Below are 18,181 nucleotides of genomic sequence, written 5' to 3'. Positions count from 1 at the left end.
TTTGAGATGGAGTCTCACTCTGTTGCCTAGGCTGGAGTACAGTGGCATGATCTCGGTTCACTGCAACCTCTACCTCCCGGGTTCAAGTGATTCTCCTGCCGCAGCCTCCTGAGTAGTTGGGATTACAGGTGTACATCACCACACCCAGCTAATTTTTGTATTTTTCGTAGAGACAGGGTTTTACCATATTGGACGGGCTCGTCTTGAACTCCTGACCTCGTGATCTGCCTGCCTCAGCCCCCCAAAGTGTTGGGATTACAGGCATGAGCCACTGTGCCTGGCCTGTCTCAAGATATTTTTGAATTTCCCTTTCAAATTTCTTCCTTGACCCATTGGTTCCTTAGGAGTATATTGTTCAATTTCCACATATTTGTAAATTTTCTAAAATTCTTCATATTATTAATTTGTACCGTTATAACACTGTGGTCAGAAAAGATATGTTATATGATTTTAATTTTCTTAAATTTGTTAAGACCTACTTTGTGGCCTAAGAGGTGATCTATCCTGCAGAACATTCTGTGTTGAGAACTTCAACTTTCTGTACTTTAGAAGAATATGTATTTTATTGTCTTTGGGTGGAATGTTTATATACGTATCTGTCAGGTCCATTTGGTTTAAAGTGTAGTTCCAGTACAATGTCTCATTATTGATTTTCTGTCGGGATGATTATATTGAAACTTCTGTATGCAGAGTAGGCATATAATTTATAATCCTGAGGAATATGTGATTCATATGAAAAGACAAGGTTAGCATATATGGAATATTTAGAAAGGCATTACTTAATAAATTTTATGATATCAATTGTATAAAAAGAGAACCCTGCAAAAATGTATTAGTTCATTTGCTTATTCATATAATCAACCATTATATTAGCATTTACTATGTGTCAGGCACTGTGCTGGGCAATAAGAGATCAAATGTGAGCAAAAGCCTACATGGGCTCCATCCCTATAGAGCTTATAATCCAACAGGCAGATATACATTAATTTTTTTTTTAAAATTTTGAAATGTAGTTTTGCTCTGTTGCCCAGGCTGGAGTGCAGTGGCATGATCTTGGCTCGTTGTAACCTATGCCTTCCGTGTTCCAGCTATTCTCCTGCCTCAGCCTCCTGGGTAGCTGGGACTACAGGAGTGCGCCGTTATGCCCAGCTAATTTTGTATTTTTAGTAGAGATGGGGTGTCACCATGTTGGCCAGACTGATCTCAATCTCCTGACCTCATGATCCACCTGCCTCAGCCTCCCACAGTGCTGGGATTACAGATGTGAGTCACCGCGCCCTGCCAGATATACATTAATTAAGTCAAGACACAAATAGGTATAAAACTGCCATTGTGATAATGGCTGTGAGGGAGAGGTGCATCATGTCAAAAAATTATATAACAGGGATATGACCTCATCAAAGGTCAGGGAAAGATTCCCTGAGGTCATGTCAATTGAATTAAGATCTAAATAAATGTAGGTGACAATAAGGTGAGGAGGGAAAAGGAATGGTATTTAGGCAGAGACAATGGCAAGTAAAAAGTCCTTATGGTGGGGGAGAACTTGGCTTTTACAAGAATATAAGAAAAGTCAATGAGGCTGTTGTAGGCGGGTATTGTAGGCAAGGGTCAGAGTGATGAGAACTAAGGTCAGGCAGACTTTGAAGTCATTGTGGGCCATGGAAAGGATTTGGGTGTTCTGAGAGCCAAAAGAAGGATGTTAAAGGAGAGAGGAAACACGATACAATTTTAATTAAAAAAAATCTTGTTTGGCTTCAGTATAAAAAAATCCACTGAGGGAATCCTACAGAGGTTCTGAGTAAATCAGTTAGACAGTTACCTGAGTAGTCTATGGGAGAGATGATAGAAGGTTAGAGTTGGGTAATGATCATGGAGGTGAAGAGAACTAGAGAGATTTGAAAGAGCTTTAGGAGATAAAAGTAATGCGATTGGTAATGAATTAGATATGAGGGTAATGGGATAAATGTTGATTGATGGCTCCCAGATTACTGGCTGATAAGGTTGTATGGATAGTGGCCCCATTCTCTAAGACAGGAAACAGTGGGAAAGCACCTAATTTGAAGGATCAAAAAGTCATGATCATGTTATACTGAAGCATATTTAAGATAACTAAGAAGAGAGGTCAAGTTTGGGTATCAAGATCGATAGTTTATAGAAGAGGTTTGGTTTGGAGATATTCAATCATGAGTTACTGAATCTATGGACATAGGTAAGTGTATAAGAGTAAAGAAAGAAGAGGACTTAGGCACTAATGTATACTTATTGGTAAAGAATTGTGAGCCTGCAAAAAAAAATAGAGGCATGTTCAGAGAAACAAGTGAATGTTGTTCTGTGAAAACCAAGCATTGAGAGACTTTTAAGAGGGGAATGGTTACCAACGCTTCTGAATTGTTATGAAATGGGTGAAAAGTGCCCTGTGGGCTTGGCGATAGGGAGAGGTTATTGGTGACTTGGCTGTCTTGGTGGAGTGGTGACGGAAGAAGCTAAATAGGAGTGAGTTCAGTGAACAGGAGCTGAGGAGATGGAGCCAGTGAGAATAGACAACTTGTATGGAAAGTTTGTCCTGTGAATGGTTGGAGACAGGTATGGTGGCTGCCAGAGGACATGTAGACTGAGTGGTATTCAGTGAATGTGGCATAGAAAACGTAGAGTTGAGATGATTCTGAAATGTTTTGATGGGCAAAGAGATGTTGGAAAAGTATTTTAATTGAATAGTGGGCAGCATGAATGAGCAGATTTTCGGAATATGATGAAGAGACTGACCTAACTACAGTAGTATAGACTTCAGGAATAATGGGAAACATGTTTGTACAGGTAGGGAAGGTGAGGCTGAATTTCAGAGGGCTTTGTTAGCCTTGGAAAGGATTTGAGATTTGATTATATAAACAGTTGGGATTGTTGATCTGGATGAAGAATGATAGGATATAGGAAGGGTTTCAGGGAGAAAATTTAGCATTCACCTAAACACCAGACTGAATATTGGGATGAATTAAGGCAGGGATACCATGTAGCTGTATGGCCTGCCACAGTTATCTAGTCATGAAGTGAACAGCTTATGGATTAGAGAGGGTAAACTGACTTGGGCTAAGGGGAGAAAGAAAACAATATTTGATGGTCATATTAAAAATATTTATAGTTGATACTATAAATAAAAGAATATATCATTTATTTATAGAGGAATTTATGCTTTCTGAAGTACCTTTGCAGAAATTAGTTCATTTTGATCTCTAACTGCCCTAGGTACCACGGAAATGTAGTATTACCATCCTCATAACTAAGGTTAAGCTCAAGTATCATTGTTTTCCTAAAACTTCTGATTCTCTGGTCAGATGGAATTATCCATTGTCCTCTTTGTGTGTTTTTAAATTTTTTATGTAGCAAAATGCACAGATCTTAACTGTACAGTTGAATGAATTTTGACAATTGTATACACCTGTGTAACATATACCTCTATCAAGATAGAGAACAATTACATTTGCCAGAAAGTTCTTTTTCTCTTTTCTGTCACTTCTTCCACCATTCCCTTTAGAAATCATTGTTCTGGTCCCTAGCATCATATAATATTAGTTTTTCCTATATTTAAGCTTCATATTAATGAAATCAAACAGTATACCTACTTTAGTGGCTTGTTTCTTTTATAATGTTTTTGAGGTCATATTGCTGCATGTATCAGAAGTTTGTTCCCTTTTAGAGCTTAGTAGTATTCCTTGTGTAAATATGGCACAATTTCTAATCTATCCTCTTCTTAATAGACATTTGCATTGCTTCCAATTTTTGGCTACTATGAATAAACCTGATGTGAACATTTTCCTACAAGTCTTTTTGTAAACATATGTTTTCATTTCATTTGCATAAATACTTTGAAGTGAAATTTCTGGGTCATAGATACACATTTAACTTTACAAGAAACTGCTTTCCAAAGTGATCATACCATTTTTCATTAGCATTTTATAAAGAGCACCAGTTGTTCTTGATTCTCATCAACAATGTTGTATTGTTAGTCTTTAAAACTACTCTAGTAATTGAGCAGCAGTGTATCATAGTGCTTTCAGTTCGTGTTTCCTGATGCCTGTTGATTGTAAGCATCTTATTCTTGTGCTCATTGGCTGTTGTTTATCTTTTTGGTGTGTGAAATGTCTGTTTAAGTTACTTGCTCATTTTGATACTTGGGTTGTTTGTTCTTTTGTAGGAATATTTTGTATTTTCTGGATTAGAGTTCTTTCTCAGATATCTGTAACATAAATATTTTCTCCCAGGCTGTAGGTTTCCACTTCATTTTCTTGCGAATGCCCTTGAATGAGTAGTTGACAGTAATGTTGATGATGCCTAATTTATCAACATTTTCTTTTATGGTGATTGCTGTATGAGGCTTATATAAGAAATTTTGTCTTCCTCATGATTGCAAAGATTTCCTTCTATGTTTTCTTCTAGAAGGCTTATAATTTTCCCTTTTATATTTAGATCTATGACCCACTTCAAATTATTTTTGTATGTGAGGTAGGGGTCATGTTTCAATTTTTGCTCATATGGATATCCAGTTGTTTCAATAAAATTCGATGAAAAAGACTTTACCTATTCAGTTGTCTTGGCATCTTTGCAAAAAAGCCATTGACGTTGTATGTGAGGGCCTATTTCTGAACTCATTTTGTTTTATTGGTCTATTTGTCTGTTCTTACTCCATTTCCATATCATCTTAATTACTATAGTTGTACATTTCTCTAACTTTGTTCTAGTTTTTCATATTTTATTTTTAACTACTTTAATTTGCATTTTCACAAACTTTTATAATTTTTCAATTTCCTCAAAAAAGTCTGTTGTCATTTTCATTGTGATTGTATTGAATCTATAGATCAATTTGCAGAAGATAGAACACTTTTTGATGTGGAACAAAAGAGCAAGAAACATATTCCTACTGTAGCTTGTTTGTGTTTATCTCTCTTGTGGTTTACTGAGTTGCTAGTTTTCATTCTATTTGGAAAAATTTTATCTATCATATTGTCCGATAACATGTGTGCCCTCTTTTGTTTCTTTGTTGTTGACTCAACTACATATATTTTAGCTTGCTTGATATTGTCCCACAGAACATCTCTTCAATCTTTTTCTCTTTTACTTCAATTTGCAATAGCTTGTATCGATGTGTTTTCAAATTGTTCTTTCTTTCTTAGTGTGCAGTCTGCTGTTAAACCAATCCAATAAATTATTAATTTCAGAGATTGCATTATTTCTATGTTTACCTATTGACTTCTCTTTCTACTGCCTACTTTTTTCCATAGTAATTGTAGAGTTTTCCATTTCTTGCCTGTCTAATAATTTTTTATTGTTTCTGGGACATTGTATCAATTCATTGTAGAGATTTGGGATTTCATTATTTTCCTCTGAGGAGAGTTACTTTTTTTTAATCAGGCAGTTAAATTACTGATGGATCACCTTGATCATGAAGAGACTTGATTTTAAGATGATTTTTTGTGTTTTGGTCTACTTTCTACATTTTTCATTTTAGTCCCAGGGCATATCCATTCATCCTATGACTTGTTTCTTACTCCTAATGCATGGCCTCCTGTGTTAAGATGGTGTTTTTCAAGCTTCTCTAGCTTGATGGGACTTGAACTCTGAAATTCATCTGCTAGCTTTGGGGAGCTGGTGAAATTTCTATCCATCTCTTTAGCCCTTTACCATTGCTGTCTGCTGGATTCCTTATTGTCTAACCCTATGCCTACCCAGTTTAGGCCACAAGAAGGATTTGAGGTATATTATGCAGAGGTTTACCACTCCATCAATTAAAAGATTTCCCCAACTCCAAGTTGCTCTGCCAGCCCCAAATTGTGACCTTTGACTCCTTATACTTGTAAGACACTTCTGCTTGAGCTCTTTCACACTATGAACTTTCCAAACTGGCAAGTGCTCTCAGGGGAATAGACAGTTAAATGACTATCTCAGCTAATATAGCCTCTTTTTCAAGGGTTTATTTTTTCCAGTTTCTGCCTACTTTCGGTTGTTTCCTAGTGGCTTCAAATAGATTTTGTCTTTCATGTTTTGTCCCATGCTTCTTTATTTAGTATCTATTCTGGCAGTTGTATTTTGTTGTTATGTATTTGTTTTAAACAAATCCTTTTATTGAGAGCAAAGGGTATGTTTTACTAATCTTTATTTTATCCTACTGTTTGACCCAGAGCAGTGACTTTTATACAGCAGCTACTTAGTAAATGTTGAATTGCATCATTATTTTTATGAAGACCAAGTATGAAGAGGATTTAAAGTCTTCTACTAAAAAGTTGTTATATTTTTAGTATACTACCCTGAGTATGAGTTCAAAAGAAATTTTCCTAGGTAAAATTTTGAAGCATAGTATTGCTTTAAACGTTTTTAGTTTAAAATTATTTATATTAAAAATAAGTGTTCATTTATATATTTTAATATTATTTTAACTTTAATTCCTTTTAATGTTGACATATAACATGTGGTTTACAAAACTGCTAAAGTTTCTGCCTAATATGATTGGATTTTCAGTCATTTTATATTAATTTATACAAAAGCAAACCTACTTTTCTGTGTGAAATAGAACAAAGATATCTCTGTTATTTAGAATACTGGTAGTTTCTAAATTATCTGTATTGTGTGGTTGAAAATATCTTTGAATAATTTTAGTTTAAAGGAAGACTTTTAAATTCTATTTTAAATTAGACTTTTCAAGATCAGTCTAATGGACAAAAAATTTGTTCCATCATGTCAGCAATATATTAATATAATTTTTGAAGGAGTCATTCAGTTTTCTTTTATTATTAACTTCAGTATTCTCAATTTGTAGGGAAGTGTCTGTGGCCCTAATCTTAATAAATTAACCAATTTTTAGCTGTAATTTATAGTCATTAACATTATTTAATACTAACTATACTTTTATTTCATAGCTTAGGGTATACTTTAATGCAAAGAAATATTATAAACTGGTTTCTTTTAAATGGAATTTTTAGTTTGTATAAAAATTCAGCATTTATTGCAGGTCTTATATGATGATCATGCAAAGCTGGTTATGTCAATTTCAAGAACAGATTATATTATTTGTACAATTACAAACCATAGTTTTATGTGTCCATCTTTATGAGTTTGCCTTTTTGATTACTTGAAATAAGTGAATTGTTGAATGAAGCTAAATGACCTCCTTTTTTCTCCTTTCTTCTTCAGAATCAAGTTTCTTACTGGGAAATGCCCAGATTGTGGATTGGCCTGTAGTTTATAGTAATGACGGTTTTTGTAAACTCTCTGGATATCATCGAGCTGACGTCATGCAGAAAAGCAGCACCTGCAGGTAAAAGAATAGCTAAGTAATCTTTTCTGAAATTTAACACAAATCTGAATGTAATTAAAAGGCTTAAGCTTACTTGGACTCCCGTATACAAACTATAGAGTTAAAAATTATATTAGAATATTAGGGAGACTAAATCATCAATGGAAACATACAGCTTAAGCGCCATTGGTGAGAACTTTTGCCAAAATGAAGATTTTTGTATATCTGTGAGTTAATCAATTCATTCAATAAATATTTTTTGATCACCTACCATGAGCCAGGAATAGTCTAGATGCTGAATTATCACAGGAATGTCTTGTATCAGGGAACAACTTGTGGCATGTGATCTACAGCATCTCTGGAGCAACTAAATTGTCTTGAACAAAACAGAGTAAACACCACCTGGCCAAGTTAAAAATGGTCCATGAGAATGTAAAGAACATAAAATAAAGCTCTTACATCCTGTGTAAGCCACATGTACTTGGTAATGGTACACTGTTTGACTCATGTGCAGCAGAATCTGACATTTATATTACTATAATGGTTCTTTTAAAAAATATGCCATTTCTGTGAGCTTAAAGAGAATATTAAGAAAAAAGGGGATCAGAAAAAAGAAAAGGAAACTATATATAAGGAACTAATTTAGAACCCAAAACTTTTCACAATATTTCAGTAAGGCCAGATGGGATGTTTTTTCCATGAGTTAATTTTTCTTTAAAGCTCTCATTTAACTAAGCACTGAACCAAGTTATTTTAGAACTACAAGGGATCTGATTTTTTTTTCTAGGCCAAATCCTCTGTTTTATGATGAGAAAACTGAGGTAGAGCCATGTTAAGAGACTTGCCTAGAGAAATAGTGATTTATTTTTTCTACCCATTTATGCTGAGAAGCATGATATATATATGTGTGTGTGTGTGTATATATGTATATATATGTGTAATAGTTATATACATATACAGTTGACCCTGGAACAACATTAGTTTGAACAGTGTGGGTCACTTATAGGTTAATTTTTTCAACCAAATGTGATCAGAAATGTAGTATTAGAGAAATACAGATCAGAAATACAATATTCAAGGGGATGTGAAACCCTTGTGTACAGAGGGCTGACTTTTTATATATGTGGGTTCCGCAGGGCTAACTGCAGGACTTAAGTGTGCATGGATTTTGATATACGCAGTGATCCTGGAACCAATCCCCTGTGTATGACTTTCTCCCTCTCTATGTCTATAACTGTATGTTTATCTGTGAATTAATCAATTCTTTCAATAAATATTTTTTGATCATCTACCATCTACCATGAGCCAAGAATAGTCTAGGTGCTGAGTAATCAGAGGAACATGTATATCTGTATATGTACATAGACACAGAGAGAGAAAGGAAGAGAGAGAGAGTCATCCTTGGTATGCAGAAGGGATTGGTTCACGACTCTCTTTCCCTCTCTAGATATCCTTCATCATCATGAAAGATAGATATTTTATATTATACCATTGAGTTTAAACCTGACTGCACATAGCAATCACTTAAATAAGTTTTGTGAAACAGATTCCTACCCCGCTTAAACCTACTGAATTAGAATCAGTAGGTGATTCTGAAGTGGGTGGGTCAAGCAGGGAGTCAGTATTTTTAACCAACACTTAGATGATTCTGGTGCCTATCCAGGCTTGAGAAATAATCTGCTCAAACATTCTGTTCCTTAATCTATGCTCCTCTAGCCACCCTCATTTTTGCCTCTGCTAAAGGCATTCTCATGTTCAGTCTTCATTCCCAGGTGTGGAAATTGGTAAATGGGAGTGGTGAAAATCTGTGGCTTCTGGTTGAGAGGGTCCCTTTGCTAGCACTGATATCATTGGTCTGTATTAAGCATTGCTCCTCTCCTATCCCCCAGAAGGCAGTTTAAGTTAGAAAAAGCTGAGTTTCATGGTAGACCTTATCCTGTGGAACAGGTCCCTAGAGAGTTCCAGGAAACACAGATATACTCACACTCCCATTTCTTATTTTTGGACTGCTGACATCCCGTCTTCATGCCAGGTTTGTCTCAGATCTCATCTTCTACCTGAAGGTATTTATGATTCCCTAAACAAGACAGGTTTTTCCCTTCTCTGATTCCTCATAGTTTCTTGTGTATATTTCTGTTGGCATCATCATTTGCTCTTAAACCAACTCACCTTATCCCTTGGGTTTTTATTCTTATTGCTTTATTGCTTTTGTTGCCATTTTTGAGAAGTACTGCTCTTCATATCTGGATCTATTTTAAGTCCTGCTCTCATCCCTTCTTGTGTCCCATGTATCTGCCCTATCCCTGGCCTATTTTCTTTGCCGAGTACAATTTTTCCTACAAAGGATTCATGAAGAAAATAAGTGCTGGTATGTTATATTAGCCCTTTGCTCCTATGAAAGAGCTGCCTTTCTTCTCCTAACACAAGTACCACAAGTACCAGATTGTAAGTGCCTTAAAAGTAGGGACTCCATCTTGCTCACTTTTCTATGTACAACCGGACACAAGACAGTGTCTTATATCAGTATTTATTGAATTAGATGACTTGTTTTGCAATAAACCCTAACCTAGTCTCACATGCTCTGAATAGCATACTGTTATTTCTTGTATTTCATCCTGTGTTATGACACGAGGTGGGAGAATTTTGGATTATACCATGCTTTTTAACTGCATACAAAAGTATTTGAGTCTTTCCCCAAATTGTCTTTACTTATCAGAGACAGTGTTTTCAAATGATCATGTTCTTAATGTAAACAATTATTACTTGCATAAAATGCCAGATATGTTTTGTTAACCTAAAAATTGCAACCAGTTTAATGCCCTCACAGAACAATGAAGACTAGCATCTGATATATGAACAAATATCTGACCTTTATCAGTTTTTCTTGGAAGCATGATTTATTTTAATGTGCTCTTCTTTTAAACATCCTTATTCTCTTTTAAAATTAGACTATGTCCATTTTATGTTTGCTGTAGCATTATTTAGAAGACTGAAGACCTGGAAGTAATCAAAATATCCAGTAGTAGAAGTTTATCTACATCATATGTTGCATATACTGGAAGGACAGTGACACTGGAAAAAACTAACAACATATTATCAAGTAAAAAAAAAGTCTAAAACCAAACAAAACAACAAACCCAAAACCACCCCCCAAGCAGTTTATAAAACAGTGTTTGCATCATGACTCACATTATTTTACATATAGCTTTTTTCCCATTTCTTGAATAAATCCAGAAAAGCCTTTAAATGTGAGATACAAAATAACAGAGAGAGAAAAGAAGAAAATTATATGCACATTTAGAAACACAGGGTTGATGGCTAAAAGTTATTATAGTATTTGGAATTACTGACTTATAAGTGAATGTGGAGATAAGTATTTGACACTGAGAATATCCTTGTAAATAATTTAAAAAATTTTGCTTATCATAATAAGTTTTTAGACAGATGTAAGAGCATAAGAATCTACACAGCGGTGAGCTTCATTTTATATGGGAAAATACAACCTTTGACACTATATATCTCAGAAAAAAGAATCATTTTTGTATACAACTTGCATTAGATGAATTAAAGTCTATAGGATTAAAGTGACAACTAGGTAAATTATTACATGCCATAGTTTTAAATGTTCAAAAGTGAATTGTTTTATGGTAAAATAGAAAACACATTAATTTGTGGTGTTATAATATCAAGAGGCTAATATTTCTTTCTTCTGTTTTCTTATCTTTTTTCTTCTTTGTCCTTCTCAACCCCTCCCATGCTAGACCAGACACACAGAATCAAATTAAACATAGTCCTCAGTTTGTCACAATATTATCATTTGGCTCTCTCTAAGCAAGGCCTCTCTTTATTTTATTTCATTTTTTTCCTTTTATTTCTTTTCCCTTTCATCCCATCTCACTTCTTCCTTTTAAGATTATTCATTTTAGAGTGTGTTTATTGTATACCTTTCTATGTGTCTTCTGCTTGTTTATTAAATATGTATATTCTGGAAATGATATTGCTTTGCATATGTTGGTTTTTAAGATCTATTTAATTCCTACCACACTGTAGTATTTATGGTTTCTTACTCTTTTCATTCACCGTTATGTTTTTAGACTTCTTTGTGTCATCATATGATGATCTATTCATCATGTCTGATTGTTGTCTAATGTTCTAGTGTCTTCACAGCCTTCGTTCTATTTATACATTCTATTAGTCCTGGAATCTAACTTTGACACTTTGCTACCTCAAACAATTTGGAAATAAGCATCCTCCTACACATCTTCTTGTGGCCCTGTGTGAGAAGTTTTCTATCTCTATCCCTAGAAATGGGATTGCTGGATAATAGAATATATGCAGAGTTTGTAAATTAACTGCTGTGAGATTGTTGCCCAGAGTAACCTTCTGTTTCCGTTCTCAGCAGCCATTAGTGAGGGTTCTAGTTTTCCTACATCTTTGCTATGTCATAATAGTACTGAAATTCCTATTTGAAAATATCTGATGTGTGTTAGGTATTGTCTCATTTTTGTTTTAGCTAAAATTATGACACTATAACACTTTCGGATACCTAGGAATTTCAGACATTGTCCATTTTACTGTGGACATTGCATTTTCCACGCCTTTGGACTGTTTTCCTGTTTACTGGAGGACATGAAAAGTATTGCATGTTTAAAAGAGATTATAGACTTTGGGAGAATGACATTTAAAAGCATGTGATCTTATCTCATGACCTGTAGAAGCTCTGACATTTGGGATATGCTGTCATAGATTAGGTAGGAACCACTTTAGCATTCTACTTCTAATTAACCTGAAACTTTTAAGAGCCTATTCTGCTGTCGTTTTTTGTTTTTGCTTTGGATAGAGGGGTGAGAAGAACAATCAGGTAGTTTAGGTAGGCAGGATTGAGGGGTAGATAGATGCTCTCAAATGCATTTTTTTGAAAGGCCATTTACAATCTCTTATCCAACCCCATCAAGTTAGACAATGAGTCAGAGATATTAGAAACACTTTATTGGACAGATCTCACAGCAGTTTTATGAACACAGGATTATCTCAGCAGCTACCAACAGCACGTGACAGATGATGGATGCCAGTCAGTCTGGCTCCATTTGGCTGAGGGCTGTGCTTCTCACGATGAAACTGATGAAAAGTATTGAAGGGCAGAGGTGCCTTGGTGATATCAGTCTCCAAAGGTTAGAGATATACAGTGCTATCCCTGTTTTTCCTTAATTACATGTCATGGATCAACCATTTATTTATTCCAGTGAAATCCTTTGAACACCATATAAATCAATGGGTTGTGAAACCTTTTGGTTATGATCCTCTGTATAAAGGAATGTCTTTGATTTATTCCAAAACTACCTCTTTCAGATTTTGAAAACTGTATTTATTTTTTATTTTTTATCTTTTGAGACAGAGTTTCTCTCTTTTTGCCCAGGCTAGAGTATAATGGTGCGATCTTGGCTCACTGCAACCTCGGCCTCCTGCGTTCAAGTGATTCTCTTGCCTCAGCCTCCCAAGTCGATGGGGTTACAGGCGCCCACCACCACGCCTGGCTAATTTTGTATTTTAGTGGAGATGGGGTTTCACCTGGCCAGGCTGGTCTCGAACTCCTGACCTCAGGTGATCCACCTGCCTCGGCCTCCCAAAGTGCTGGGATTATAGGTGTGAGCCACTGCGCCTGGCTGAAAACTGTATTCTTATTTGTTTTTAATTTTTCCTGCTTAACTTCCCTTCTATCAGGCTTTCTCTTTGCAGATCTCAGTCCACCTCCCATTAACATTTATGATTCTATGGTTGTGGCCAGTTCTGAGCTGGAGACCACATTTACCCACTATGTTAAGGCTATCTGTGTTGCTTTTTTTGATGAAGCATTTGCTAATCTGTGAACTACAGCCTGCAGATAGTATTACCCTGTACTATGGTGACTGAATGTTTGTTGCATTTTAGTCTAGACACACTGTTGTACATTTAGCAGAGTAAGAGAAATTGGTAGAACTCATGATTAGGTTATGTTTTCTTCAGAGTTGTAAGGTTCTTTTCTCCTTTGGAAGTCTTCCAATCATTATAGCCATTCTTACTGCTAGGTATTATAATGAGGCTTGTTTGTGAGATTTTGATAGCAGAGCAAGGGATCCAAGAATAAGTAAATCCTGCTACAAGCCCAAACCACCTGTTCTTCAAAGTTTTCTAGGTCAGATACACATGAAAGATAACTGCCAGATGCCTAGGCGAGCGGTTATGGCCTAGAACAGGCCTGAAGAAAACTTATTCCTTATTCCCAAGATGAACCCAGTCAGTTGTGTGACAAGAAAAGTGGCCAGATTGTACAGGAGCAGGTTCTGAGTGAGTGTTTGCTTCAACCTCATGAGCTTGTGAAGAAAGAAGATTCACAGAACCATACACATCTCCCTTTAAGACACAGTGATCCTGCCTTTTGGAAAGCATGGTTCCTGGAGAATCCTGGAGAAGCTAGAGAGTGAGCCTGGGATTGGGAAGGGGCCTTCTAATCCCATCCGTACATTCCAGTCATATTTCAGCCATTGTGTAACACGTTATAATTTGTAACTTTATTTGCATTATCCTTTTGTCATGCTTTGAGTTATATTATTATTGTCATCATTTTACTGATGAAGAAACTATGGGTCAGAGAGGATACAAGACTTGCCCATAAATTATCCAGTTTGTAAGTGGTCCTCCAAATACAAAAGTCCTCTGTTATACCATGACTGCCCAATATTATAACAGAGATATAGATTGCTTCTGTGAATCCAATTTTGTTTGCCTTTCAATAAAGGAACAGTGCAGTAGTTCATTTATAATTACCAAGGAGGAGCTTGGCATCCTATGTAAGAGAGCAAGTGGAAGTTTTATAATTTTAAAAATATTTCCATTACATATTCCTTGAGGATATTTAGTAGAAGATATGAAAACTATGTAAAATTATTATATATGGTTTCTAAAGCCTGTTGATTACTATTTCTATAATTTGTGACCCCTCAAATTCCATTAACCATTCAAAGACTGCATTGAGCTTCACTCATCCTGAGTCAGGCTTCAGGAACTGTGTTAAAATATTTCAGCATTCACATGTGACAGAGTCAAGCAAATCAACAAATGTGCCGTACCCATAGAGAATGGGGAGTCATTGATTTATCAGTATGGCTTGGACAACTTTGGATGAAAATACTTTCAGAGATTGAATTAACCTCCAGAACACTTGCCTTGGGAGGATAGATAGATAGTACATTCCGACATCCTTTATACTCTGTTTTCAAATACCTCTTATTATTTAACTGCTACATTTCGCCCCTTCAAATACATGTTCTGTCACTGGAAATATGTGGTATAATAAATGAAAAATCCGAGTGGAACAATGTAAGAAATGAAAGATTATTTTTTAAAAACAGTATTCGGATTTTAATAATATAGGATTATTTTTCTTAAGTGCCTATATTTTCCTAGGGTAAGTGATGTTAGCATTGGAAGGAGGTGTATTGTGAATTTTTAACAGCTTATTTAAAAATTACTTGTTTGTTTTTTCTTCCCTTTAGAATTTTAGTTGCATCAGACCTGTGTTGCATTTTTTTCTTAGTTGGTGTTATTAAACCAATCCCTCAAAGAGCTTCTTTTTTAAAATTTGAGTTGTAACTTACTTTTAAATCTTATTAGAGTTAATTTTTGATAATTTTTATCCTAGTTGCTTGCTGTATTATAAATTCTTTCTTATTGTTTCTGTTGGCCAATTGTGAATATTATGTTTCAGTTTATTGAACCATAGACACCTGTCATTTAGTAGCAGCGTGAAATGGTTTTTCTTTCAAGACTACAAACATTTACTTAGTTTATTGCCCTTATCTTGAATTTTAAAATGTTTCTGCTTTATTAAGATTCTTTAATTGAAAATAACAGTTAGTAAAAAACTGATTAAAAAAGTTCACTTGTCTATAAAACTATTGTGTACAGTATTAATCTAATTTTTTTGGGGGAGAGGAGTTGCTTTATGTTCTTTAGCTGAATAATTTTAATTTAATTGTAATGCCTTCAAGAGATTTTTATAAAACTCACAAGAGCTGAAACTGCAGCTCTGACAGGAACAGTGGCTTTTCAATGCCAGCTTGCAGGTATGTTTTGAGGTTTCCTGTGTTAGTCTAGATATAAGATATGGAATTAAGAGTCTGTCATTTTATTCTGAGATCTTTTTACTTATTTTGTTATTTTAATGACAAATAAAATTTTTCTTTTTAAATTAAATATATTAAAAATGAAGGATTCAGATTTCTCAGTGCTTGGACAATCTGTCTTATCTACTTTCATTTCTTAGTTTCTAGAATTCTAGTTGCTTAGGTTGGTGTTATAGAAGGCGGGCTTGAGTTATTGTGTAATTTCCAGTTGTAATGTGGTGCTACTATTGGGTCCTGTGTGTCGTTACTGAATCTTGCTGATAAACTATGCCTTTTAGGTTGTAAATTTTATTGATTGATAATTTCAGGTGCAGATTTTCCATGAAGATAATGAATCTGAACCTTCAGGGGCCCTCATTTGAGTGCATGTCTTTCGAGGCTCTGCTCTTAATCTTGTTTTATAATTTTGTATTCTTTTTCTTAAGGAGGGCTCCACAGATTGTATAAGCTTCAGCCTCCACCACACTTTGGATCTGCCTCTGGTCAATATGTGAACTCTTTGAAAACTGAAAGAAAAGCAATAACAAAGATAAACATTTGATCTTTCAAAATCTTAGTTAAGGTATTCAGTAATGCCACATTTTCTTTCCTGGTGGAAGAAATGGTCTGGACAGTCATACCGATCAGCAGAACTGTGGATCTAAAACCAGATGTACAACTGATGATTTTGAAAGCATTGAGAATGGAGTTTTAGAGGCATGTAGTTATTGAGCAAGTTCTGTTATTTAGATAATCAGACTTTTGCCAAGGTTCTCTTAGAAAAATAGAGAATGTCAAACATTGGAAAGTTTTTGTGGAATATAGACATTCATTCCTTAATCTGTATTTTGTATGTTCCTCTAACAACTGTAATAATGTATGATTTTTTCAAGATGCCAGCTTTACTTCCCTCCCGCTAGCCACACTTGTACCTGTCTTAAGAAAATCTCCTGAAATGATGAGAATGTCAATGCATTATATGTATAATATGCAATCCTCACTTTATTATGATAGTATGGAAACATAACAAGGTATATGCAAGCTGAAACCACATAATAACGATCTTAATACTCAATAAAAATTATGATTGTTTTAGCATCTTTAAAAATGTTTGTCAAAACATTAAAAATTCTCTTATTGTTGGTTATCAATGACGGGAGCTGAATATAATAGTAAAACTCATATTTATGTAGTATACTGTGATTTTGAACATTAGAAACATTGAGAATGGGGGAAGTGTTTTATTTATTCTTTAAAAACTTATCACAAGTCATTTGAACAATATTTGCCTTTTTAGAATATAACTTTCTGTATAAAGGCAGCATCTTTTCTATCTCCTCGAAAATTGTCACCCTCCTTTCTAAGTTAGAATTAATTTCAAATATTTTATTTTTCCACTTTTACTATTGTGAGCAACGTCCTAGAGCTCCTTTAATGAGGAGCTTTTGTTTGTTTCTTTGTTTTTGAACTGGTGTCACCTCCTCTGGGAAACCTTCATCCTTTTTGTTACAACCACTTTCCTCATTTATATTGATGAGTTCACCTTCACTAAGTCCTTTTGGCTGCATAGCTAGAGTCTCCCAAATGGCAGCAGTATCGACATTTCCATGGTCACCTATTTCTCTTATAACTTCTTTTATGTTCAATTTGAATTCCACTTCCAACATTATTATTTGTCATTTCTTTGGTGGACTTTAATTTTTGTTGGCTACTTACTGCTTTTGATTATCCATTTTTGTAAAATGTCACATAGGTTTATCACTGAGAGACAAGGAGGCAATATGACTACATGCTTTTCTGTCTGTGCGTGAACTGAATAACAGCTGTGCTGTTACCAATACTGACAGAATTTGAAAGAAGTGATGTGATCAGTGACTAGTTGTGAAGGTGCATCTGTTATTTTCTAGCGATTTGTAGACTGAAGATCAAGCAGCAAAGCTTGCGCTTTGTGCAATTACTCGGTTAACATACTGTGGTAACTGAAATTTGAACTGTGTTGTGGAACTGGTGTAATTTAACTAAACCATAGTGACTGAAATCTGTGCATGCAGGAACTGTGTAAAGCAAGAACTGCCTCTCATGATTTGAATATTTTAGTTCATTGTGGAGGAGCAACATTATGTTTTGTAACCACATTTGACTATTTAATCAAAGACAACTATATGATTTTTGTAGCGTTTGAAAGGCAACACAAAAGTGAAATCAATTGTTTCTTTCCCCACCCCCCCAGTTTTATGTATGGGGAATTGACTGACAAGAAGACCATTGAGAAAGTAAGGCAAACTTTTGACAACTACGAGTCAAACTGCTTTGAAGTTCTTCTGTACAAGAAAAACAGTAGGTATCTCAATTATTAATAAGATGTGCCAACTCTTTATTAATATTACGTTTGGTAAGTCATAGTGGAGCTAAAATGTAGAAAGCATGTAAAACTTCTATTGCTTCTTTTCTTGGCAGGGGCAGAGGTTGCTGGTGAAATTAGATAATAAAATTAATAAATAATTCTACCTATGGAAAGCAACCTTTTGAGGAATGGGAGAAAAATGAGATGCATCCTAAATATGACTTTAGTATCAGGAGCACAACATTTTGTAATTAATACTTATAATAAAGATCCTATAATTATGTGACAACAACTAAAATTGACAGATACATGTATTAATTTCTTCTTATGGTTAAAGAAAATGGTAATTGCTAACACTGGATATGTGGAATTACCTTTCAACACAAACACAGGCAATGTGAATATGTGGTAGCT

At 34.9% G+C, this 18,181-nt stretch overlaps 1 protein-coding gene across 2 annotated transcripts in view; it reads left to right on the top strand.

Annotated features, from left to right (window-relative positions):
- Positions 1 to 18,181, top strand: part of KCNH5 (potassium channel, voltage gated eag related subfamily H, member 5) — a 364,433-nt gene that overhangs the window by 22,509 nt on the left and 323,743 nt on the right. For both annotated transcript variants that reach the window (XM_011961960.1, XM_011961959.1), the window contains exons 2-3: positions 7,180 to 7,303; positions 17,654 to 17,760. In XM_011961960.1, the coding sequence (XP_011817350.1) occupies positions 7,180 to 7,303; positions 17,654 to 17,760 (231 nt within the window). The remainder of the gene's footprint in view (positions 1 to 7,179; positions 7,304 to 17,653; positions 17,761 to 18,181) is intronic.

Source organism: Colobus angolensis, unplaced genomic scaffold (genome assembly GCF_000951035.1).
Source record: "Colobus angolensis palliatus isolate OR3802 unplaced genomic scaffold, Cang.pa_1.0 Scaffold57, whole genome shotgun sequence".
Classification (NCBI taxonomy): domain Eukaryota; kingdom Metazoa; phylum Chordata; class Mammalia; order Primates; family Cercopithecidae; genus Colobus; species Colobus angolensis.
This window is presented reverse-complemented; position numbering and strand designations above follow the sequence as displayed.